General features: G+C 33.6%; 2 protein-coding genes and 1 non-coding gene across 3 annotated transcripts in view; 2 read left to right on the top strand and 1 right to left on the bottom strand.

Moving 5' to 3' along the window:
* Window positions 1-5,699: 5,699 nt before the first annotated feature.
* Window positions 5,700-8,922, bottom strand: LOC108576708 (serine/threonine-protein kinase GD17699-like). Its single transcript, XM_017939764.1, has 6 exons — window positions 8,848-8,922; window positions 7,279-8,301; window positions 7,024-7,201; window positions 6,645-6,938; window positions 6,315-6,557; window positions 5,700-5,960 (listed from the first exon to the last, which is right to left on the bottom strand). The coding sequence occupies exons 2-6, from the start codon at window positions 8,298-8,300 to the stop codon at window positions 5,700-5,702; spliced, it is 1,998 nt and encodes a 665-aa protein (XP_017795253.1). The 5' UTR covers window position 8,301; window positions 8,848-8,922.
* Window positions 8,923-9,793: 871 nt separating this feature from the next.
* On the top strand, window positions 9,794-9,865 carry Trnah-gug. Its single transcript has one exon. It is a non-coding gene; the product is annotated as a tRNA-His (tRNA).
* Window positions 9,866-10,664: 799 nt separating this feature from the next.
* The window catches only part of LOC108576693 (protein crumbs), a 55,973-nt gene continuing 40,371 nt past the window's right edge, over window positions 10,665-26,266 (top strand). The window contains 1 exon segment of the mRNA XM_017939738.1: window positions 10,665-10,833. Within this exon segment, the coding sequence (XP_017795227.1) occupies window positions 10,809-10,833 (25 nt within the window). The 5' untranslated portion in view covers window positions 10,665-10,808.

Below are 26,266 nucleotides of genomic sequence, written 5' to 3'. Positions count from 1 at the left end.
TCATCTTCGAAACAGAAATTAAATGTGTCTAACTTGTAATTAAAAATGAGTGAACATTCCTAAATAAATAGTAGTGCAATTTTGTTTCTTGCAAATGTGAGTATTATGTATTTTACATCGAATACAGGCAGAACGGTACAATTAAAAATGAATAATCCGTAAATAAATAAATTGACGAGTTAACTCGTCTTAACAGGTAAACAGAATCATACGTGAAAAATAAAACCGTCACTCGTCAAAGCGGAAGCTGAAGACTACGAAAACTCGTTCTAATATAACTGACGCAGCTGTTAAAATAAAATGCTCGGAAAACAAGCAGATTTGCAATTTCACTAACGAAACAGAATTCTAAGTTTCACATGTACTTGCAACAATGTATGATATTATATTAAACTTCACGTTGAGGCTGGGCGATAATTCTTGAAATTTTGTTAAATATATCGAGAACACTTTAGTTTTGCATTATTGTTAGAATCGACCGTCCGAAGGATTATGAAACGAAATTTAACGAAAGCGTGTCGAGAAGTGGGAGAACGTAATGATAATACATTACGCGGCGCTATATTGAATTCGTGAGCACACATTTATGTAAGTGTATAATGTTTATGCAATCACCGGGGAATCACCAAATTTGGTCAGATCAATCGCCATCGAGGCTGAATAAAGACAAAGTTATCAGACGAAATCATAACATCGCACTCACCGAGAATGCCATATGCTCACTTTCCAACTATAAAGAAAACAAAGTCCTGCTGGATGACCAACATTTCACGAGCAATAAAACTTCCAGACGTTTAATCTGGCACGAAATAAGTATCGTGTTGCGGTCCGTGCTTAAATACCTTCTTCAATTTCGTAAATTTCTCACCAAAAACACGGTATACGGAAACTTTACCGGTCTACAGAATATTCTTCGTGCACTTTTCAAGAATTTTCGTTGTTCTTCGGTATATGTTGTACAAAAAAAGAAAGAAACTGACAAAAATGTAAGAAAGAACAATTTTGAATATGATAAAAGAAGAATTGACGAGTAAAAATAAGAAATGGTTATACAATTCTTGTGCAGAATCTAAAAACTTTAATTCAAGCGTGCACATTTTTACTATTGGTGATAAATTTTTAAATAATGCATAATTTGAAATAAGAGTTTTGTACGCAAGCTATAATGAGAAATAATTGTTTCGAAATTTGCAATTTTTTTCGTAGCAGATAACATATAATGGAATTATGGAAATGGAAGCACAAGTGAACTATATTTATTCGAAGATACTATAAAAATAAAATATTATAATATTGAATATACATAATTTTACATTTTGAACTAATACAGTACACAGCATTCAAGAATAAATAATTCAAAACTGACATACACATGCTCATTGTATTCAACGTACTACGTAGTCAAAAAATACCTTTATTCGTATGTTAGATTTAATGTCCTGATTGTTAATATTAATCGATGTTGCGTGTTAATCAGAGCGCAACAGAAGTTTTACGATACAGATTATTTGGATCGATTACAGATTCAAACGCAAAGCAAGCGCTTTATTGTCGAGTGGTTATATAATGAAAATTCAAATAAAATATTTCAACCGTCAAATTTAAACGTCGAACTGAGAGATTTAAATTACTCGAATGGTAAATAACCTAACTTTGAACTTACGATAAACTTTATTATTAGTTTTCATTTAGGCACAGACGTATAAATTTATAATTCCATTATGTTTTCCTAAGAGATCTTCTTATAGGAGTTTGTCATTTGACTTTAGAAGTAAAAACTTTGATATTTCGATCGAGATTAATGGCTTCTCAATTTAAAAACATTGCCTCGTAGCGATTATCAAAATACAAACAGAAAGAGACATCTACTATTTCACTCGAAATACAATTACACTTTTAAAATATGCAGGTCTCACCTGATCAGAGCAGCATCTAGGCTAACTTGCACTACACAATGAATCTTGGCTTGTTAATTTTTGATATGCATTAATTTCTCTGTATACACACACATACACGCACACACGCACACATGCACCTGTTAAGATATGTTTAGTTTTGTAGTATAACAGACAATTTGTTCGTGATAAAAAAAAAAAAAAACGTGATGGCAGTACAAGAATGGACGGCTCGTGTTGAAAGAAAAGAGAAAACGAGAATGATGGAACAGAAGGGAAGCACGAACGAGGCGAGCTGCAGGCTACGTGCCAAGCAGCCACCCTCACGGCAGGCGCGCGAGCCTACTACTGAACTTGCTATACTGATTGTCAGCGTTGCGTACCAGCACGTCCGCTCGGACTGACTCGTCCCTTACGAATATCGGACCCAGCTTGCGCAATTATCCTCACGATATCTTTGCAAATTCGCTTGCTCGTAATTCGTAATTTAATAAATAATTACGCTCACGTAAAATATTTTCTTTCCTGTACAAAACAAAATAAAGGAAATCAAAGACGAAGTCGTTCTTTCTATAATACGTCACAAACATTTTTTAAACTATAGTATTCGTAATTAATCAAATCTCGGAATCAATTAGAATAGTTGTACCTTGGTTGAAATTTAACAATAAAATTTCTCATATATAGCATAAGAAACTAATATTAATTAAATCTTCAAGTTTCTAATGTACTGCTATAACCTAGTGCGGTGTAATACAATCTATGCGTTTAATATATTCATATTAAACTGATCATTAAATACTGTATATCAATTTTTCTAATAACCAAACAATAAAACATATACTCACTTGAACACAATTTTTTATTTATATTAATTTGCATATTTTATAATTCACCTGAATTGAAAATAATAGGAAAAAATGTTTGTATAAAAATTTCTGTTTTGTTTAAAATATCTATAAATAAAAAGTCAATTTCATTTTCCATTAAAAAAAAATTTTTAAATTTTTTGTACAGCCGTAAAAGTTGCGAATAAATTTAGAGATCATTTTTAGGGTAAACATGAATCAAAATTTTAAAACGACTCTTATCATATTCGACTTTTAATTAACTTTTTTGAAAGAAATAAAGATAGTACAGACAATTTACAGCCAAGACAAAATTGTATGCGCATACATGTATATCAACATAACTATGTTGAAGAAAATTAAAAGAAAAGTAAAGAAAGTAGCAGCGAATATCGATATGAAATTTACAGTGTATGTGAATGTACATAATAATATAAATAGTCAATTTCATATTTGGCGTAAATCACTTTTAAATTTCTATAACCTACGCCAGTATTGTCCAAGCTAATAAGACCCGAAGTTTAAAGAGCCTCTCCCACTTTGACGCAATAGTACAGGAACGCTAGTTTATTCCACTACACACACACGCCCAATATAAATACTTCTCACAAAAATTAAAATATCTTTTGTTTTACAAGCGGTATGTATAGGAAAAATGAATTGTACGTCAGCTATGACAATTTCCTCATAAACTCTTCTTTTATAGTAACCACATGTGAAAGAATACATGTAAAGAGCTCCATCCTTGGACAACACTGACCTATGGTAATGTCGCGTATACATTTGCGAATTAATTGTGCTTACTATAAAAAAGTACAATCGTTATTTGTACATATAAATCGATCCTAATATGAAATTTCGTGATAAATTAATTTCTTATGCGTAAGTTATGAAATATGAAGACAAATAGCAATGGTAGTACTTAAATAATATTTTATAAACCTCTTACTTATTATTTATGTACATCATTATAGTAAATAGCAATAATTGCATTTAAAAATATGGAAATTGTAGCAGGGGTAACCACAATAGTATGTTCAAGCGACAAAGGGAGCAAGATGCATACGAAATTTACAATACATAATTTCTACAAAAATAATTTCATATGAAAAGCATTATGTATTGAATTAATTTTCTACTTGTCTCATAATCAACATTATGTTTTCTAAGGTCTCTTGATCTAATTATCACCATCTTGCTTTTATTGCTCTTACAATACCACGCATAATACTTTATAAAAATATTTATTCTAATATTAGTTGAATTACGTTTGAGCAAGCATATGCAACAAGCTACACAAATATTATTTATAATTGCCAGCACTGTCGCCCTCTGTCACTTGTCGCAAGGATTTACGTATTATTAATACAGTTTTCATCTCATACTACAATTGTGTTTTGCTACTTGCTCACGCCTTAAGGAGGACGAACCAATTTCTACCGCCTAGTTCAATTCAATACTTGTACTACGTACAATAATAGATATCAAATATAAAATAAACTACTTAAATGCATTTGGCATGTCTCGTTCATACGTGAAGTCCACCTGTTCTAATCTGAATTATTGATTTAGATCAATGTTTTCAAAATCTAAGAACAAATGACGTCACTTCCTTGGTTAAATCGACTTTTGCACTTACATTAAAATAATTATTACAACTTTGGACTTTTGTAGCGGATCAGTCCCGCATCGATCATTTTCAGTATAAATATATCTAATTACAATCATTTTGTTCCATCGATCATTAAAGTTGGATGTACAATGTTAAATGTGAACACACTGCTTGCTCAATTTGCTACTACTGGCAGCTGATATACTACCTACAACTGACTTCAATTTTTTATACCTTATTTTTTCATTGAATTTTAACACATTGTCTTATTACCTATGTATGTCTGATAATTTTTTGTTCTTTTGCCAATCATTTTTATATGTATTTTTCGCAGTTTTCATGTTTCCTTCATAAATCTTTTGCAAAGGTTGAAGAGTATAATGTTAATTGAATCTTTTCGTTTTTGTTTCTTATCTTGCTATTTATCTGTAAAATAGTGACAAAACTTTTCTTTTTTTAACGCTATTCTCAAATTTATATCACTTTTTAATGTACATTTTTCACTATTAAATTTCACTGCCTTATTCTTCGTACATTTCGATTTATTTGTTATTTTTAATAAACCCTTTTTATCATTTGAAATATGTGATTTAGAAACTTTCGATGTATTTATTTTTATATTGTTTGTTCTTGTAATATTTTCTTGCTTGCCTTTCTTGGTTTGCTAAACAATTTTTTGTAAGATTCAACTATTTTCATTTGGATCACGCATATATTCACCTCCTAGTTCTTCATTATAAGAGTATCAAGTATTTTCAAAACTATCAGTTGATTTCATACTTTGTGTAGTACTTTATCTTTGATCCTAAGTTAATTGTGCAAATTAAATATTTACAAAACTGTGTTATATCTCCATATTGTTGCTGGGTCTACCAGTTAAATTATCTGACATTTTGAGCAGTCTTTTCAGTACTACTAGAGATCTCATAAAGATGTTTTTCACATATATTTGTTTACTTGTCACAGAATTGGCTGATCCAAGTGTTTCAAACGTGCATGGTGCCAATTAATACATCTGACATAATAGGTATATTATTAGTCTCATTAGACAAATCCTGATTTTTCCTATCAAAAGATTGGCATATTTCAGTTTGAATTGTTCTCATACTTTGCAATATTTTAAATTGAAGGAGTTTTGACAACTATTTAGTAATGTTTATCTGCACTGATAAAGTAAACAGGAATACTGCTCAAAGATGTTTCACTCTATGATGGCTTTAAACAATAGTACTAAACTTGATTTTCGTTTGTTTATAAAAATGTTCATAAATTGACTAAAATCATTGTAAACATTCTACACTATTAGACACAGGTTCATCATCGCTAGGGTGTCTACTATTAAAGTTAATTTTTCTGGATTTTTTCATAAAATAAGTGAATGCTTTTTGATTCTATTGATGATATAACTTCACTTTGCTTGTTTCTAATATTTGTCCTGCCATCAGAATCACCATCAGCTTCATCCTGCGAACTGCTACTTCGAACTGTATTGTTTAAGAAGTCGAAATCAAACATTTCCCATTTCATCGGCTTACGCTGATTCCTGTGTTGCTCCATCGGATTGGTAGGTGTTGATGCTGTGGTCTGCTCGCCTAGAAGGCTCTGCTGATGTACAGAGGTGGGACAGAAGAAAAACAAAAGCACTGCTACAGATACAGCAAACCACTACAAAAGCTTTCCTAGCATTGTGCTCAGATAGCAAAGATAAAGCCATATAATAAGAAAGCACATTATTCTATATGGCAGTAAATTTAAGCTACCATTGTGGCAAAAGGTTATAATTAATAAGCAAATTGATAAAGAAAATAATATAAACTGAATATTTATGCAATTAAAAGAACAATTCACCATAATAGTAACAATACATTTTTCATATGTTACTTTTAATAAATAGGAATAAGCCATGCAAGATAATAAATTAGGTTTTCTATTATGGAATTAATATGTAATGACAGTTACCATCAGCCATGGATGATCAAGTACATCTTCTGCACTGAATCTCAATTCAGGTTGTGCCTGGAGCATATTTGAAATCAACTGTTTAGCAGAGTCTGAAACACTATCCCAAGATGGATATCTGAAATCATACTGGCCACTTAAAATGCGTTCAAATAATTCTTCTTGCTTATTTGTAAATGAAACAAATGGTGGAAAGCCACAGAGTAAAATATATAATATTACACCAGCTGCCCATACATCAATCTGAAATAGTTCAAGTTTATTTTATCTCTTATGATTTCAAATTTAAATGACTAAATTAAATAATATATGTTTCAAAAAGTAATATACTTTTAAACCATATCCAGTTTCTGCAAGGATTTCTGGTGCTACATATGTAGGTGTGCCACAAACTGTGAATAAAGGTTCCCTTACAACTTGAGCAAGTCCAAAGTCACATAATTTCAAACATCTAACATGATTTCCATCCATTTCCACTAAAAGATTCTCAGGTTTAACATCACGATGTACTATATGATGTGAATGCAAATAGGCCAATGCAGATATTAAATGACCGATCATTACACTAGCTTCAGCTTCTGAGAATTTTGTTACTCCAGCAATTGCATCAAACAAATCTCCACCCTAACATAGTGCAAACATAAAGTATTTGATTACTTAATTTAAATTTTCAACATTTAAACTAACAAATATATTGCAATGAACATACTTTTACAAGTTCCATAACTAAAAACAGTTGATCTGTAGTTTCTTGTTCTGCGATCAAACTAATAATATTTGGATGACAAACTTGTCGTAAAATTGACACTTCACTTGCCCACATTGTTTCTTTACCTTGACACTTATACTTATCCACAATTTTCAATGCATATTCTGTATTTGTTGATCTACAAAATTTTTACTTGTAAACTTCCTCATATATTTTTAATTATTAGTATTTAATGTAATTTCCTATAATACTTACTTATGAATGCAATGCCTAACAATTGCAAAATTACCATCTCCTATTACATGCCCTACTGCATAATGTAAACGTAATGGTTGTGGTAATATTAGGGAAGAAGGACTTGGTGTTCGCACTTGTGGTGTAGTAAGCACTTTTTTTCCAGATTTACGAGGCATTCTAGGCATTGGACCACTTTGTCTTTTTGATGTCCATGGACATCTTCGAAAACTTTGAACACTCTTAGATTCTTCAAAATCTAATTCAAAATCTTCTTGGTTTGATTTTTCAGCACCATAAGCAATAAAAATGTCATCATTCTCAAAAAATTGTTCTAAAGAGATAACTTGTAGTCCTGAGAGAGTATAGACTTTTCTCACTGCTCCAGAATCTAATTTAACAGCTTCTGTGATTGCTGCCATTGCATGCTCTAAGCTTGGAGCGTTTCTTTTATTTAACAAAAGACGTACAACTTTGCGTGGTTTTGTACCATGTCGAATTAAAGTAATTATTTTTGCTTTCACACATAATGGTATTGCACTCATTTGTCTACCAGTACCTGCTGGAGATTGTGGTAACCCAGACAAAGAACTGCCTCTTCTTACTTTGGTAGATGAATATTCCACTTTTTTGAAAATTTCTCCCTGTCCAGATACTACATAACATTTACCATCTTCCAAATCATTAATACTTTGAACTTTTTTTCCATCCATAGTATAAATTGCTCTAACACCATTAGGTAAAGTAACACTTGATATTAAAGCTCTTGTTAAATCTGAAGCTAAACTATCAAAACTACGATATCTTTCTGGAGTTACAGCCATTACAATACCATTATAAAACTTATCTCCATTTCTAAAAAATCTCACTCTTTTTGCTTTTTTGGTAGGTGGTGTTCGAAGAACATTTAAAGAATGTCTTGTATTAATATCTAGCATTCTTTCATCTATACTCATTATAGTAGTAGAACTTAATTCTCCGCTTCCAGAAAAATTGCTATCACCAGAGGGTGAAGCACCTTGACTTAATGGTTCTTCCATCATCCTAAATTTGAAACATTTTTTGCATACATAACTTCATATGTGTAAGAAACATGTAGGTAAATATAAAAAATTGATAGAATATGATTGTACAATTATTACAGTTACTATAATAAAAATTAATAAACATACCCTTCTCATGTTGAAAAATGAAAGAAATAACTACAAAAAAAGTATTTACTGCCAATTACTAATTATTTATTAAATGAAGAACAAGTTTTTGTATTAAAATTGAAATGAAAGATTTTTATTACTTTATTATCACAAATTTTACGAAAACAGAAGTTGATTAAAAAACAAAGAAAATACTAACTTTAGAACTAACTGAATTAATCTATTTCAAACCATTCTTAATTCTTATTATAAATTCAAAAATGTACAAACATAACATCCCGGTAATAAGAATATTTATTCACCTTCCTAACCTATTTAACCTTTCTTAACTGCATTAATATGTACACAAATACAATATAAGAATAAATACTAATACACAGGATTGTTTGCTCATAATTTAAATTTGCTAACAACCAAAAAGCCAAAGAGCTCTTACCTGCCCTACGAGCAGAATGTGCTATTAAAAAACAGATGAAATGCCAGCTAATGAACGAATGAATCACCACTAAGCTGACATTTTCATAGCAACCATGACGCGAATACTAGATATTAAAAGCGAGAAATCTCGCTTTCGAACTACACTAAAATAATTTCTCTTTTTAATATATCTGAATCCCATACGACTGTTATGATTTTGTTTCTATCACAACAACTGATTTTGTTTCCTACGAACAAAATAGTTTGACCTGCCAAACTATAAATAAGTGGCTTGTCAAAGAGAAACGGGGAGACCGGAACCGGAAGCATAAAGAAATTAAGAGGGTGGGATATAACAATGAATAACTAAGCGGGGTACTTCTTATAAATTTAATCTGAAGTTATTAATATTTATTTTCGTAAATATGTATATTTGTGCCTCATTTTGTTACGAAGCACTTTATTGTTACACTGTTACGCTAAGAAATAATTATATTCGATAATAATAAATGCTACACATTATATTAAAAGAATGCCTCCCTAAATTATGTAATATTTAAATTTCTAAACACTTATTATTATAATCTAATTACATAGATTACTTTGAAAAATTACAAAATAAAAGAAGAAGCAAAAATGTATGTAGTTACAGTGAATTTTTGTATAACGGTTATTTTAATTATATAAAATATAATTAAAAGAAACGGTAAGAAATAAAAAATTCAGTCGGTAATATATAATAGCTGTACATAGCAATAGAGGGCAACATAATCTTTGAAAGTTAGTCATTATCACCATTTGTTTATTATGATTAACATTATTATAAAATTGTATTTGCGTATTGATGCAATAAATATATACAATAATTTGTGATGTAACATGTACGAAAAAATTTTATTAAAAAGTACAATACTATATTTACTATAAAACCGTATGAAACTTCACAATTCACAAGTCCTCTGGTAGCCGTGATCGTCTAGTGGTTAGGACCCTACGTTGTGGCCGTAGTAACCCAGGTTCGAATCCTGGTCACGGCAATGTCCGCAAACAGTGGCATTGTCACGGACAGAGGTAATTATTTTTTTAACATTTATTGCTTTAATTTTTCTTGTATTTATATTAAATAAAATAACTGACATCTACATTATTTACGTATTTTTATTGCACTTGTTAATAAACATATTTTTAAGTATTAATAAATTTTAAACAGAATAAATTCATATTGTACACTTTTCCTTCGTATGCATTGAAATAATCCAATCTTTTTAGAATATCCAGCTATTTTAATGGTAATGCTATTCAATAAGTTATTTGAATTCATTAAGGTATTTAACTTCTTCTTTAGTATCATTTATAATACACTTCACCACACATAATTTACGATTGATGTACGTCATTTCTTAAAAATCTGAAATGATTTAAAATCGTAGAATAAAATTCTATTTTGTCAATAACAGTTTAAACATATAAAACCTTCATAAGGGTATAATATTAAGAAGTCCACTGACCGAGGATTGAATTTCAAAGACAGTGAAACTGCCTAGAGCGCAATCTGTTGATCCGCACCTGGCACTGTGATCAAAAGAAAGATAGAGATAGAAACGATCCAGTCGGTGTCGGTAACGAGACAGGGCCGTAACACGCTAGTGCCGAAGCAAAGGTACTTCGAGTCGGTGGAGGGAGACTTTACAACAGCCAAGCGACGTTCTCCAGAAGAGCCGCAGTCTCGCTCGCTGTGTGTTTATCGGCGGTCATAGTTTACGCGGGTGGATGTGTCACGGTGAAGGAGCGAAGCGAACAAAACTGCTCTATAGTGTGTGAAAAGCAAAAGCGTGTGTTTTACCTGAATCAACGTAAAATAAAAGGAACGGCGACAAGTGCTGTGATCGAGGATGTCTCGTAAGTGAATGTATAGCAAGAGACGCCGTAAGTGCGGGTGTCCTCGAGTTCGACTACAGATCTCTAAACCGGTCGACGAAAATGCGGGCGCGATACGTCGTGGCAGGTGAGTAAGGCCCCGGGCATGTTCGCCATTCGTGCGTCGTTCTTGCTACGCGTTTCTCTTTGCTCACCGCTGCGGACCCCAAAACTCTTTGCGATCCATGATCCGACATATGAACGCGAACAAAATCGAATGAAATCTAGTCACTGATCGACATTAAAGTACAACGTGATCCATATTGTTTCTTTATCTTTAGTTTCTGTAGCGCGGGTAATCTACGCTACATTGCCGTTCAGTTTTTTACATGAATTAACGCAAACGATGAACTCGGTAGCGTCGAATTCATGACAGGTGGGGAGGCCGCCCTGCCAAACCGTTCCGCACACCTGATCGTCTACCTGAAGTACTGTTATATTTGCGTGTATACTAGGATAGGCTAAAATAAACGTTGTTCTGCTTCATGGAATTCTTACATATCCTTGAAACTCTTTCTGTCAGTACTATCAATTTTTCATCTACATTATTTCGTTTTCCAACTGTTTGTTATGCTTGTAAGGACGTATTTTCGCAAATTTTACACACACTTTTACACGCAGTTTTTTCTTAATATTTCTATTGATACAATTAAGTATATTTCCTGAAATGAACGATTACTACACACTTACCACATAGTCTATGTACGTGTGTTGAAGTCTCTGCATTCGACTGCAAATGGTGTACGAGTAACTTGAAAACTCCTAACGCTCGAATATTTTTTGAATTTATGTGATCGCTTAGTACAATGCTACACGGACAAAAGAATTAAACTCGGAATTGTAAGAGTCTGATCGATAATGTTAGTGCAATGACCCAGCTAGTCTATTAAACAACTAAAATAATCACAAAGTACGTTGTACATGTATGTTTTATTCAAGAACGAAATTATTAGTATTCCTGCGTACATAATGCGTGCAACAGCATAAATATGTATAGAATATTGTGTTCGTAAAGCAGACCAGTAGAATATCGATCGTCTTAAATCTCATTGTGATATCTTATGTTTTACAATTCCCCCTTTATCGTTTCCCCTATGCATCAAAATCAATCCTATTTCATTCGAATATTAAGTTTTCTTACCATCTATCAACTTATTCCCAAGTATTTTAGGTTACTTTCCATTCGTATCATCTACTATACGCATAATTTCATTCGTGAAAGCTTCTCTAAGAATATTCGCTAACCGCGAAGAACCTCCAGTACACACGATAATGAAACTAGTTTCTACAATGTTCGCTCTCGATTAATGCTAATTAACCTAAGTAATTCGTGAGATTAACGAGAGCTGTTAGGAACGCTTCATGTAAAGTATACGCCGATATTATGCGGTCAGGATTCTTGGCGAAAATCCACGTCGAGAAATCGCGCCGCCAAGCGTAAAACTGAAACAGTTGGGCCACGAATTTCTGGGTAAAAGAAAAGCATATTTCGACTCGTCTAGTGCAGGTGGAAGCCACGTCAGTGCATTAACGCTGGTCCCTCGCTTCACGCTCAGGTGCGTGCCTTGAACGACACACATAATATCTATACATACAAAGCTACTGCATCGGACAGAGGCTCCGCATTCGTCGTTATACCTGCCGGACGATGCGAGCCTCAATCATTTTTCTTTCTTCTTATCGTCAGCGAAAAAAGACTCGGCTAGACTTCGTAACAGGTGTATCGTTTTTTATTCAACGTTTACAAAATTTTACCATTGCCAGAGACATGCTATTAACTCTATAACGGTTAGTAATATAATTATTACAAATATTGTAATATTAATATTATTTATTTGTAATATAATTATTACGAATATTGTAAATATCACGAATTTAAGAGGAAAACAATTATTACAATGGAATAGGGAAAAGAGAATTTTCCTTTTAATTTCTTCAAGAATTTACTTCTCCTTTTTCGTTTTAAATAAAACTATAAACTAATTCAAACGCATTACTCCAAGTACACATTGTCGAACATCTTCGAATCGAGAAATTTCCCTTAGGAGAATCTGAATTGGTTGATTTCGTAGGTACATATGTTCGAATGAGTTCTTTAAATGATACATGCATTCGTCGAGCAACTCAACATTCCAAAAGATTGCATTTTTTCGGGATCACCGAGGCGCGACGGGCAGAGAACGAACGCAGTTCTGACGGTTTTATTTCATACGCGGCTTTGTTACGGTGATTATACCGTTACTACCAATTGCCCGCGTAAGATACGCTAATATAAATGACAAAGTCGATCAATTATTTACCGCTTCGATAAACGATATGAATTTCATTTAATTTTCCTTTAGAATACCGTGCTGCGTAAGAATTCTTTCTTTTACTTTATTTCTTTCCCATCTCCTATTTCCTTACCCTTGCTTTCTTTACATTCTAGAACTTCTTCGAATATTTTTGAAGAATTCCTCCTTTACCAACACAAGAATTTCTCATATATCAGCTGAAGTAAAATAAATATCCTATTAGTATCTAAGTAAATACTAAGAATTTTTCTTTTCTTGCAACATTTGCAACATATCGATCACATAATGAAATCGTTACTTTATCTACTGTCGATAATGATACAAGTACCTACATTTTATTATTATTGCTGATACATGTAGAGTGTCGTATAACAGCAAAGTAATATTCTTTTAACGGTAGCTTTGATTAACTTTGCTGTAACTGTATTAGTCATTATTTCCTGGATTCTCGGGCTTCCTTATACTCTTTGTACGAGGTAAACCGTATCCTCGTTATTATGCTTCAAACAACGTTTATTATACCTTATTTTACGTTCTATTAACGTTAAACAGACGTTCGTAAAAGAAAAATGAATAATCACCAATCCCTAAATAGTAACGTTATATGTTACTATATTTCCTGAATAATACTTTCGTTGCAACAAGAATGTATAGGATGCCGGAGCTTTGTTTGATTAGAGCACGCTTTTCACTTCTTTTCAGTAGTACATGTCTGTGATTTATTCAATATACCGGGTGAACCGTGTAACGTGATCACCTTAAAATATTCTATTGTCAGCGAAGTGATTGAAATTTTTTGTGTCGCCTAATATGGTTCAAAGAGTTCCTTAAGATGACAATAGTATACTTTCTATCGCTTGTTTTTTTTTTTTTTTCGAAATTTTTATACTCGCCTCCCATTTTTTTTTAAAGAAAGAAATTTACTTATTTACCGTATACGAGAGTGTATTACAACTGAAGGACACCATTTGGAACATTGTTTTAACATCCATACATAATTATAAGTTTATCAACAAAAATCTAAGAATGTCTTTAAAAAAGAAAATTTCGATCGGTGCACTAACAATAAGTAGAGAATAATTCAAAGTGATCGCGTTACATGGTATATTAGCAGGCAACATGAATTAGATATTATTCTTTTCCTTTCAGTGGTATGATAAAAGAAAAATTGTATATACTAAAACATGTTTATATACTGTTATTTTGATTTTGTCATTTGTATAATCCGGTCTAAATATATCTAATTTTTTATTATTTAAAAGTATTTTAATGTAATTACAGTAATTTGGTGTAATGTAAACCAAAAAATGATTCAGTAAAAAATATAGGTAGATGGTACACATGTTTTGTAGCCATTTTATGTTGCTTTATTTAATTTAATAATTAATTTAACAAGATATAGTATAATTTTTATTTTATCAACGCACATTTTAAAAATCAAATGGAAAATGATCAACAAAGAATTGTAAATTTGATTATACAAATCATCACTGTACAATGTACAGCATAACATTCTGAAAATAATTTTTGATCAGAAACTACTTCATCGCTGCTTTTTAATCACCACTAATTCTCTCAGTTTTACAATTCACAGTTACAGAATAAAACAATTTCTTTTTATCCATATGACAGAAATACTCTTACTACGTGTAGACACTTTCAGTAAATTATTTTCATTTACATAGTTAATGAAACTACTTTCGGCATATTTCCTATGAAAATATGCCTTTAGGTTGTACTTTCTGTGTAAATATATCTTTAGAGACTTGTTGCTTCTGAAAATATATGTATCTTCAGAATATATTTCCGTAAAATACACCTTTCCACGACGTGTCATTTCAAACTATTATAATATAAACATTAATGTTAGTTGAAATTTGAAAATGTTTAAAATTCTGGTGCACTTACGCAGATGTTTAAGTGGTTCGTTCTGAAATGTACTATAAACCGGTATTGTGGTCACTATTCGTGAACCAAGTGGTTGGAAAATTCTTGAATAATACTTGAGTTCGGTGAAAGTCTTTTTTTTCAAAGAAAGCGTGGGGTGCAGCACATACCAATGTGTTTCTCAAGGGCCATGTGCGACCATGTTTAGCATTATTGTCTTCTCTACTTTCCTGTGTCTGTTTAGGGTTATTCGAAATCCTGTTTTTCTATCCCTCAAGAAGGGAACCAGATTTTCAATTTCGTAGAAATATAAACGATACTGTACACAATTATCTTGCTGTAAAGAACAATGGAATATATACAATATAGAATTTATATATGCATATTTCACGTAGTTACATTTTCGAAGCTTGTTAAATTGAATTCAATTATTCTAAAATTCAAATGGCTAAAGATAAATATAAATAAACAAATAAATATTTGACATGAGGATAATAATTACTGTTTTTTTAAAGTAACTTGAATTAATGTAGAACAGCTTAATAACAATAATTTTGCTTGCAATTAAAATGATGAAGAATTACGCGAATCAATTGTTCTTCAATTAATCAAGGAATTATAAGGGTGGACCAGGTAAAACAGGCCACCTTATTATCTTCTCTAGGTAAAGTGGGGAAATGGCAAAAAATGGAAGGTTTTAAAAGATCGTTTAAGTAATGTGTATTACATACACATAAATTCCTAAAATATATATATTCCTGTAAAAAGCAAAGGTGATCTTGAAAAAAAAAAACCGGAAAAATATGGCCTTTATAAAAAAAAAGTTTCTCTTCCACCTTATTCATCCTTCGAAAGCATAAAATTTTCTCACACCACCGTAACTAGTGAAAACAATTAGGTAGCCTGTTTTACGTATATTTTTGAAGTAAGTAAAAGTGGGAACTGTTTTATAAAGTGAACAGAAGACGTGTTTTATAGATCACTTTTGCGGTTTATATAGAATTCTCGAGGAAATATCATTTCTAGTATACATGAAACGAATGTACTGAAATATTATATCAGGTTTCTTGGTAGCTCCTTCTGTAATTTAATACGAATTAGATACGTACATATACATATGCATGAACTAACCCGGTATCGAGACTGTCACAAATGGTTTACTCGTCTCGCTCTGTTTTTAATATTAGGCGTAAAAATTAATTCTTTCTTTCATCGAAATAATTTCCAGTATTATTGTCGATCTCTTGCCATTTTTCTCACAGTTTGCGTTTATCATCGCGATAGAAACTCGGTGACTTTGAATCAATTACGCGAATCCAGTCGGAAAGAATTCATTTCTACACCTAATAATTACTAAAATTTTCTTCATAACTCCGTTACAAGCGATTAAATATTTTATGATACTGCGAAACATCTTCGATGCACTTAACCATTTAGCGTTGAGCGATGTCTTCAACGTGTAACGTTTATTTTCGGTTGATAATGGAGAACACGTTTTGCAGTGATATAATAGCTCAAGTGTTTACCTTACTAATATCTTCACCTATTTTTTATTTCATTTTATCATCTAGATATACACTACCTCCCTAAGATATACACACTTGCTTCCTTTCCTTTATTCGAAGATCTGATAAAATTAAAAAAGAAAATTACATTTTTCGAATAAAAGTTACAAAACGAGTGGAATATTTGACTTTTTCGTAGAGAACTGGTTAAACGAGGTTGAAATGAAGAATATTGCGAATAAATGGATGGGGAAATGCTTGTGACGAAACTGTCGTCGGTGGAATTCCAAGCTAAGCATTTCAGTTATTGAAAATCAGCAAAATACACGCTTCTTTCTGTTATCACCTTATCGCTAATGAACAAATTAATTTCATACCGACAGGTGTTTCAAATTCGTTGAATTTGGCCGCGTGACCAAAATTCACACGTTTGCCTGATTCGGATAATTAAATAATTTACTCGTGACGATAGTTATATGCGTTTCGCGTGGTTCGTTGGATTCAACCAATGCTACGTAACTTGTCAACGTACGGCAATTATGCCGATAAATACGACGTCGTGTACACGTGCAGTGCGTGAAACAATTTCCATCGATCCGAATCGCCCGGCTTGAAGTATTTTATAGAGAATATGTAGAAAATTTCATCAACAGCCCCCAACATCAGGATGACGATTACTTTAAGCCGCGTTTCCACTATGCAACAAAACAGTGTTACAAAATAATTTGTTTTACAACTTGTTAGAAAATTATACATTTTGATATTATAATAACAACTCTGTAACAAATTTGCATTTTTTCCTTTCGTTTCGGTTAAATCTGTCCCCATATCGATACCTAATTCTGCTGGTGATTATAAAAATGGTGCAAGTGAAAAAACTAGAAAAATTGAATTTATCATTTATTTTGCGTTGCGTCCATATTTTCACAAAAAGGAAATATTTTGTGAAATATCCTATTACATAATAAACAAATATTTGTTAACACGCCCAAAGGGTAAGTTCTAATATAATTTAGGCCACTTTACCATCCGTAGGTATACTTATCCTTCCATAAAAGTACAAATATAATTACTTGGGTGTAATGTTGTGTGCATTTAACATACGAAATTGGTTTCTCTTAGGTAAACTTACAGGTAGATACGTCTCGAAGCACACAAATCCCACTGCGGTGTCTCGGGTTCGATGTCTTATCGGGTCCAAGAAATTAGGATGGTACTTCTATGGACTTTACGATTGCTACAGACACACACTTTTCAAATGTAAATGCGTTTCACTTCACATGGTACTATAAAGGCATCTCGTATCGTGACTCATTGCGGCTTCAATTTTTCTAACAATGGAAAAACTGGTTCTAACGTTTTACCGTATTAAACTGGGGCAATGGCATGTGTCGCGCTGTCGAGGTGTCTGCTTCGCGTTAGCCGGCGAAAACGTCGTGATCGGAGAATCAAGCAGCATCCATAACTATTGCGCTTTTTTAACGCAAAACGAGACATACAAATGACAAAAACCTAGTGTCCCGTGTATCCTTGTACCACTTTTTCTTCTGCACAGCCCTGTGCCAGATTTTTATCGGGCAGTGTTACGGCTAGGACTAAAAAAAAAGAGAAAAAGCGCTACTTCTTCGCACGGATCTTTTGATAATTGACCCTTTGTACTTCGGAAATTGTTTAATACGAATGACTTGGCGAGCCCAAGACATGTTTCTGTTGCCGCTTTTCAAAATTAAAAGTGCCGCTTATCGACAAAAGAAATTTACAAGTGCTGATAATTGTACTGTTGGATTCAAAAAGGCCTCGGTGACGAAAGCCAGTTTCGAGAGAAACGTCTCTAAATATTTAAAACACTTCTTATATGTAGTGAAGCTGTTGCAAGATTGTCTATAATGTTAATAAAGTTGATATTTCAAACATTTTTAAAAATGTTAATAATGATATTTAAATCCGAGTTATGTCACATATTAACGAATAAAATGAATTTTAATTATAGCCCTTTGACGCCCTTACCGCGTAAAGTGGTGATATACAGAAAACAGTAGTATTTTCATATGTGAAGAAGGTATATAATGTTAAAACAATATAGTAATAAAAAAAAACGATGAAAAAATTCTACTCTCCCTCGTTGAGCATTGTCCACTCTCTGAAGATTCCATTCTTCCGGTTTGCTACGATAAATTCGTTTAGAATCGCAAAACCAAGAAATCGGTTAACCTTATTATTACATTTAATGGAAAGACAGAAGGATACCAATCGAATACTTTATATATGAAAGTCGTACTACATTCAGGTTGATTTGTCTTTCGCTTGAATATATTTTTCGAAGAGTAGGAGTCAGTTGACCAACGTCGATTTACAAAATTTGCCGCAACTCCGTCAATTTTGACGATACAATAATGAAATTTATAGATTATGTGTGGAATATAATTAAAGAGTCTGAGGGTCCTGAGACCCTTTTTGCGTCCGGCAGTACAATCTACCCTGCGTTTGTTCATTCTACTTTGTTAAAATGAGTAAAATTTGATCGGGTTAAAATTATAATCTCGTTTGTTATTATGCATGCACGTAACAGCAGCAGCAGCAGCTGACAACGTAACAGAAGCTTGTGAGCATAAAAGGTTCAAATCCGTATGATTTTCGAGCTGCTTTGTGTTGCTACTAATGTGAGACAATTTCATGCTAGTGTATCTGATAGAGCAACTCCCATTCAAACTGAAGCCTTACGCTATCGTACAAACTTTTCGCGACTGCCAGAGCAGCTTTGTTACTCGCGACATACATACATGCACATGTATCGATACGTTTTACTTGGAAAATCGATAATTTAACAAATCATACCTCTCCTTCGTGAATTCTGTCGAATGAAATTTCACATTCAGGTGAATTTGTGATACCATTTTCTCAAATTCCATTTACAATACATCATAGTTTGGTAGTAATGTTTCAACGTGCTATCGGGTTTGTAATTAACTTGTATAAATGCGTTCACGGAATACGTATCACATTCGAACGTCTGATTCGTATCGTTACTTGCACCATTATCTATTGATAATCACACTTTGCACATATTCGAGGCGGTTCAACCCGAAAGTGAAGAGATTCGGTGAAAAAAATTAGGAAATATATGGTAACATTTTGTTATACAAAGTTTCACCTTCGAGTAAGTCGATGAAAATCCGTTGTATAGTCGGGGCCACGATATAGCGAGGTCGTAAATTAAACTCTCAAGAAACGGCACCGATTGATGTTGCGGATCTCAAGGCCGTGTGTTGCAGTCTGTTCGAGGGTTCTAACAATAAACGAATGGTAGCATATGATTTGGTATTTCAAATGGAAAATGATATTTCATTTACAAATGGAAAATATGTTAATATTAAGCTACACAACCTTTTTGCATTTTCTATCTGTATATAACACGAGCAGGTAAATTAAGATGTTAAAGATCTCAATAAGACCTTTACCTGTAACCGTACTTCCAAAAGCGGCTTTGCCCAGAAGGAAAGACCCTACTTTGACTTAGTTGCACGCAGTTTTCAATAAATATATTAGAATCAGTTTGGCTTTCTCTGGATACAAGAATTCTTCGTACGGTCCTGACCATGGTTTCAAGTACTTATCTGCTCGTATTTTTGTCAATTTCTGGGTCCCGGCAGCTAAAACATGTTTACTTTGACGCCTGATCGATTTTACGACCTCGCTATATCGTGGCCCCGGCAATACGTGGATGTGCATAGACTGCTCGCCAAAATATTGCAACAGCTGATAAACGAAGTTGCACAAATCTGAAATTGACATACGTTATTTCGGATACCGAAAGGAGGAAGTGATTAAAATTTGGTTAAAACAGGTCATTTTTTCTTTAGAGTAGCCCGAAAAACACACACGATTCCCAGATTCGTGCAACCCCAATTTCTAGGTGTACTTAATTCTTTCGGCGAGCTGCGTATTTACACGTAGCTTTACTTATGCCTCATTTCATTATTGTCAACTGTATTTGTACTGCTACTCGTATTTAGTACATTAGACGAAGAGACAGGAACAAAAAGGTTTTTCTTTGCTTAAGAGTTGTTTTTGCTGTTAAGGGAAAATTGGTGAAAGTTCACTCCAGTTCCAGAAGTATTGAGACACTTATTGAATGTGAAGCAAACCTAAACTGTCGTTACGAAATTATTAAGATCCTGAAAAAAGAAATGATTTAGTCTGGAATTTCGTAGTGCAACGCGTACACATGATTTTCTAAATATTGGGTTGGCCAGAAAGTTCGTGCGGTTTTTCAAGTCGGTTAACGTAACCAAGTTGATGCAAACGATTTTCTACGGTTGTTTTTGATACTTGGAGCTCCTGTGCCACTTCCCGTGTTGTGTACCGGGGATTATTTTTTATTTGTCCGTTGTCAATCTCTTGTGGTTGACCAGAGCGTGATGAATCGTCAAGTGAAAAATCCCCGGAACGAAATCTCGCGAACCACTTTTGGCACACGCATTCTTCGATGACATTCTCCCCGTACACCTCACAGATCTCCTTAGATGCTTCCGCCGCGTTTCTGCCTTTTTCAAAATGAAACAGCATAATGTGCCGGAAATGCTCCTTTTGGTTTTCCATCTTCCAACTTCTGCCAAACTTACCAATTGAACTGGATTAACAAACTCTTTAGATATAATTTGAGGTCAAGTGTTACCTATCAAATGACTATCTGCTTTAAACAAAGAAACTGAAGTTAGTTGCACTGTGGAACGCCTGAACTGAGGAATCGCCAGAAACCGCACGAACTTTCTGGCCAACCTAATATATATTTTTAAGATGCAGTCATAAAAATACAATTTTCTAAGTGACAGCTATAATTGGTTTTATATTATATGAAAGTGGTTGTCAAGACAAATTGAACGACCTATGAAAAACTCATTTTCAAGCTCAATTTCGTGTCAGTGCTTGGTGTAGCATAATCAGTGACACACTGTTAGGACATTATTTTTATGACGGCAAGGTTTTAGAAGTTTCATCGTATGTACTCGTTGTATTACAAAGAATCTAGCAGAGTGAAATGGTCAAAATTGCCCTTGAACCAATTAGGTCGTGCGATATACCATTCGAAAGCTCATCCAACTTTCAGCCCTCTAGCTCGACCTAGGGGACGTAGTTACAGAGTGGTTTCTGTTCATAATGGACTATTTTCCCTATTTAGCGGTGTGCAAAAATTTTGAAAAAAATCTACCACATTGCGTATATGAAAGCACATGTTAGTGAATTTTTTCCGATTTTTTCGTTGCGAATTCTAGTTGTAAAAAATAAAAAGCGTGAGCAAAAGCGGATATCTTTTCAAATATTGAAGCGACTACTTTTATATTTATCTAGTAGCAGCATCTGAACATAACTATTATCCTCAATGTTCTTCAGATTTTTTGATAAGGTGCGCCATAGTTAAAAAAATTGAAAACCAATCTTTCTAAGGTATTTCGCGCGCAAAAGTAACTTGTACTTTGAATTTTTATATTTTCTTTACTAAAATGTCCACGTTGCTTCCAATAGCTTCGTTGGCGCAGCGGCTAAGCTGTAGAACCGCTGGAAACTTCTTTAATTTATGTATTGTTCCTTCCAATGTAAAAGCAAACTAGCCGGTTTTTTATATTGTTGTTTGTGAGGAGTAACGTTTTAAAATATAGCTAAAATGTAGAGAGTGTAGCCCCAGTGTGCGCCTTATGGTAAACGCGGCCTTGGGACGAATTGCAAACAATTATTAACAAACTTTAGCAGCGGTTTGCCGTTGGACAATTTCAGCAATAATGCAAAATAGCCGTTGATGTGTAAAAAGCGTGTCGCTCGAGAGATGACTTTCTCTATCCCTTGGCTCTCGTGTCATCCTTTGCTCAAGTGTCGCATGCAGAGGAGTGTATACCGTCCTCTTTTCTCTAGAACATCCTTCTTCCTGCGACCAAAGCGTGTCCTATGGCGGCCGTTGTTACTCGCGTCATCCGAAACACAAAAGAATCACCACACGGCTCTCCTGGTCCGTATTTTTTTTTTCTTCCCTCTCTTTCAGACAATGGTGTGTGCGCGGCATGTACATGCATATCAAGTGTATTACTCTAATACGTATGTACATGATTTAGACCAGTCTGAAATCTCGAGATCATTACGTCCGCTTTTCTTCTATCTTTCTTCGTCTTTATTCAAGTATGCGGCACACTAGCAGACCCCGGTGCTCCTAGCGCATGATTAAAAAACCAACATTGAAATTTTTATCCTCTGCGAGGCAGAACATTTCACGATGGCTGACATTCTTCTTCCTTTCGTCGAGCGCAAACTGCTTACGCTGGAAATGTATCTCTGTCCCGCGAATAGAGTCAGAATTGTCATGTTTTCGAACAATTTGATTTGCACAAATGTCGCAAGTTATATTGAAAAAGTTACGGAAATTCTTATACACTGCTGGTTAACAAAAAAATTGCAACGCCTAGAAATTGGAATTGCACGAATCCCATTAGTTTAAAATTACATCTATTTTTCGGGCTACTCTCAGAAGGAAATGGCCCTTTTTAACCAAATTTTAATCATTTTTCCCTTTCAATAACCCAAACAGTATACGTCAATTTCAGATTTGTGCGACTTCGATTTTTAAGGTGCTGCAATTTTTTGGGCAAACGGTGTATATCGCAAAAGTGGAACATGACTAAATTAAAAAGCTATTATTAAATCTATGTGTACTATTCACATTGAAAAGTTATACATGTACGAAACAATTCCATCAACTTTTAATATACTGATTAATTAGAATACCCTAATTATTGCTTAGAACGCTTGTTTTAATTGAATAATATAGTTACCATTATTTTTAAGTACTCAATACCTTAAGGGCTTCTTATGCAGCTATTAAGACATATTCATAATACATTTATGAATTAAGAACACGATACAAACGAGAAGTTAATTTCATTTTTACGATGCCCATAAATCAGTAAGATTCGGAAAATGTAGAATTACACTCTAAATATAAACACATACTAAAAATACAGTTTCTTAAGCATCTTTTGAAAATAATGTAAAAACGCATTGAAATATAAGAATGGATTCTATTTTGGTATTTAAATAATTTCACCAAGGATCAACAATATTCTAGCAATAGGGGAGAAAATAAAGAAATAATCTGAAATTTATTTATTAAACTTATTTTTATAGTACCTACTTCCCTCAATATTTCTTCCCTTAAGTTTAAAAAGGAAACGTGATATACGAAATTGCTTATGAATTTAGTAAAAAATTTATGTTTGAAATTGTGCTTTAAATAAAAGAACGCTGGTACTTCTTTAAACTATATAACAGAGGGTATGTTATGAGAAGTTCAAGTGAATCGGATGAAAATTGTAGAAGTTACTGGACAACGCTTAAAGTTTCAATTAGACCTACTGATTGGCTGCTGGTGACGTGCTCCGGCAAATCGACTCTAATGGCATAAAATCATGGAAATTTGTCATTATCTGCATTATATTTTGAAAAGTATAAACTATCAATTTAAGCAAAAACATAAAATCGAATTCAAACATCAGGGGTGGTCTAAACTTCTTCAATTTCTAGCCAAGTCACTTGAAATTTTCACAGAAGTTTGTTTATCAGATTATCTGGCGAAGTACGCAGGACTTTTTCGATATCTTAAAAACTGTTTCATTTACAGACATTTTGATCCAAAACTTTTTCGGCTAAAACCGGTTTTCCTACTTCAAATGTATGCCATTTGTACGATAGTAAACATTTCTGTAGAATCCTACGTGCTCCGCCAGATAATCTAATAAACAAGATTCTGTGAAAATTTCAAGTGAATCGGTTAAAAATTGAATAACTTATCGACGCCATCGTGGAGAAAGCCGCTCGGAAAGATGCTCTAAAGAAGCGGCTCCAGCACCGCCATTTTGTAAAATCAAAAATATTTTTGTATATTTAGATATACATATATTGCAGGCTTTCTAACTGATTTCCCGTGCGTTTCATTATTGTCACAGAGAAAATTCACAAAGATACATGAATAACCTAAGAAGTTCAGTTAACACGTTCGTCGCCACGTCACCCATATCTGGGTATGCTGGGGCACCCTAAATAGGATTTCGCAAGTAATTTATAAAAATCCATATAACACAAGAATTTAATGGAATATCACACTATATTATACTATACATTAATTTATATTTAAAATAAAATACAACATTATACTACGTGGCATGGTATTCGTTAAAACAGTGTTAAAACAGTTGGAACACATTTGTGGTAATTTTCGACAAATTGGGACAATATGTTGTCGTCCTTTTTACATTTTTTCTCGCTTCCTGGCGTTCGAGAATTTGTCTCTTCTTCTGGTAACATAGAACACAAATTCCAGCTAATCGCTCTGTTTACGTTCTTGCGCTCCGGATTATCGGATTTGGGCCCCGCGAGAAACTCGACCGATTCACGCTGGGCGACGAACGTGTTAAAAGGAAAAAGAAAAAAAATTCACTAAGGTACCTATGATTTCCAGGCGGCCAGGGTTGGGCTAACCCCTTGAGGATTTGAAAGAAATCCTTACGCATATAGTATTTGAAAAAGGGAAAAACAAAAGGATCCTGCCAGGCGACGTAACTTCATGATCACGACCCCGACGTGTAGGTATACAAGAGTGTGTTCTCGGCGAGTGTTCGGCCAGGTAGCGATTTCACGGGTCGTTGTCGTGGCTTCGGGTCGGTCACTGATCCACACCGATGATCCTGAGAGAAGCCATGGTAAAAGTTTATACCGTTACGAAAGGGAGATGTCGTGTAGCAAATATACGCAGCGTTGCTCGAAACGTGCGCTCGGGACGTTTTACAAAACCGGAAGCTCTAGCAACGTGCCTTTCGTCTTGTGAGTGTGCACAACAATCCATGGTGAATTCCAACGACGGTGTATGAATCCTCTTTTCAAGGACGGAGATGTTTTCATCGAGTTTTGTCCCACTTCCATTCTCGCGAATCCATTGTCGATCACGTTTCCGGTGAATTTCCGGCTAGTTTCCGCCGTTCTTGGAAAAATATACAGGAGAAATTTGTATTAGACGTGCTTATGGCAGATGTCTGTTGTAGGTAAGCGCTTCTGGGAGATACTTATTGTAGGTGCACGTACAAAGTATTAGAGCATCGTATTTTAATAGCTTCAAGGCTGAAAAAATACGTTGCAGGTCTCTGAAATTATCATTAAGGTTATCAATCATTGTAAATATTAGGTCATCTTGTAAGTTCGTGTCGAAAGCGGAAAATATTTTAATGAACGTCCAAGGAAATTCTATAGAGACGACATAATGGTCTCACCAAAGAAAATAGGAGAGAGTTGTGGAATGAGAAGGCGTTTTTCTTTTCTTTTTTTATTAAATTTAAAGTTTTGTTGAAAATTATAAAATTCGGCACGAACTTATTGTCCATCATAACTTGTCCATCTTGAAGAACTTCTAAAGTATGTGTTCTACAGAAAAACACACGATGCTAAAATGGTTTTCTTCGAGTAACCTATTTGTTTACAAGATATCAGGGTGACTTTGAATTTTTTAAATAGAATTCTGTTTGTATCAAAATTTAAAAGAACAGTGAATTTTCTATAAGAAAGTATCAAGCTTTATTTGTCCTAAACCTAATCATGGTGTCACTAACTTAACCTAACTTTATATTACAATAGGTGCACAAAGTAATGCCCATTGATTTCCATACACCTGTGCAATCTGTTAATTAATAATACCAGTAGAGATTCAATTGTTTCTGCAGTAAATGTTGCACAGGTTTCAGTAATTCAGTTTTCACGTATTCTACTTTCGTTGATCGTTCACAATAATTATTAGGTTTAGGGC

This window comes from Habropoda laboriosa, unplaced genomic scaffold (assembly GCF_001263275.1).
Source record: "Habropoda laboriosa isolate 0110345459 unplaced genomic scaffold, ASM126327v1 scaffold423, whole genome shotgun sequence".
NCBI classification, from domain to species: domain Eukaryota; kingdom Metazoa; phylum Arthropoda; class Insecta; order Hymenoptera; family Apidae; genus Habropoda; species Habropoda laboriosa.
Note: the sequence above shows the minus strand (reverse complement) of the source record. Positions and strands in the feature narration are given on the sequence as shown.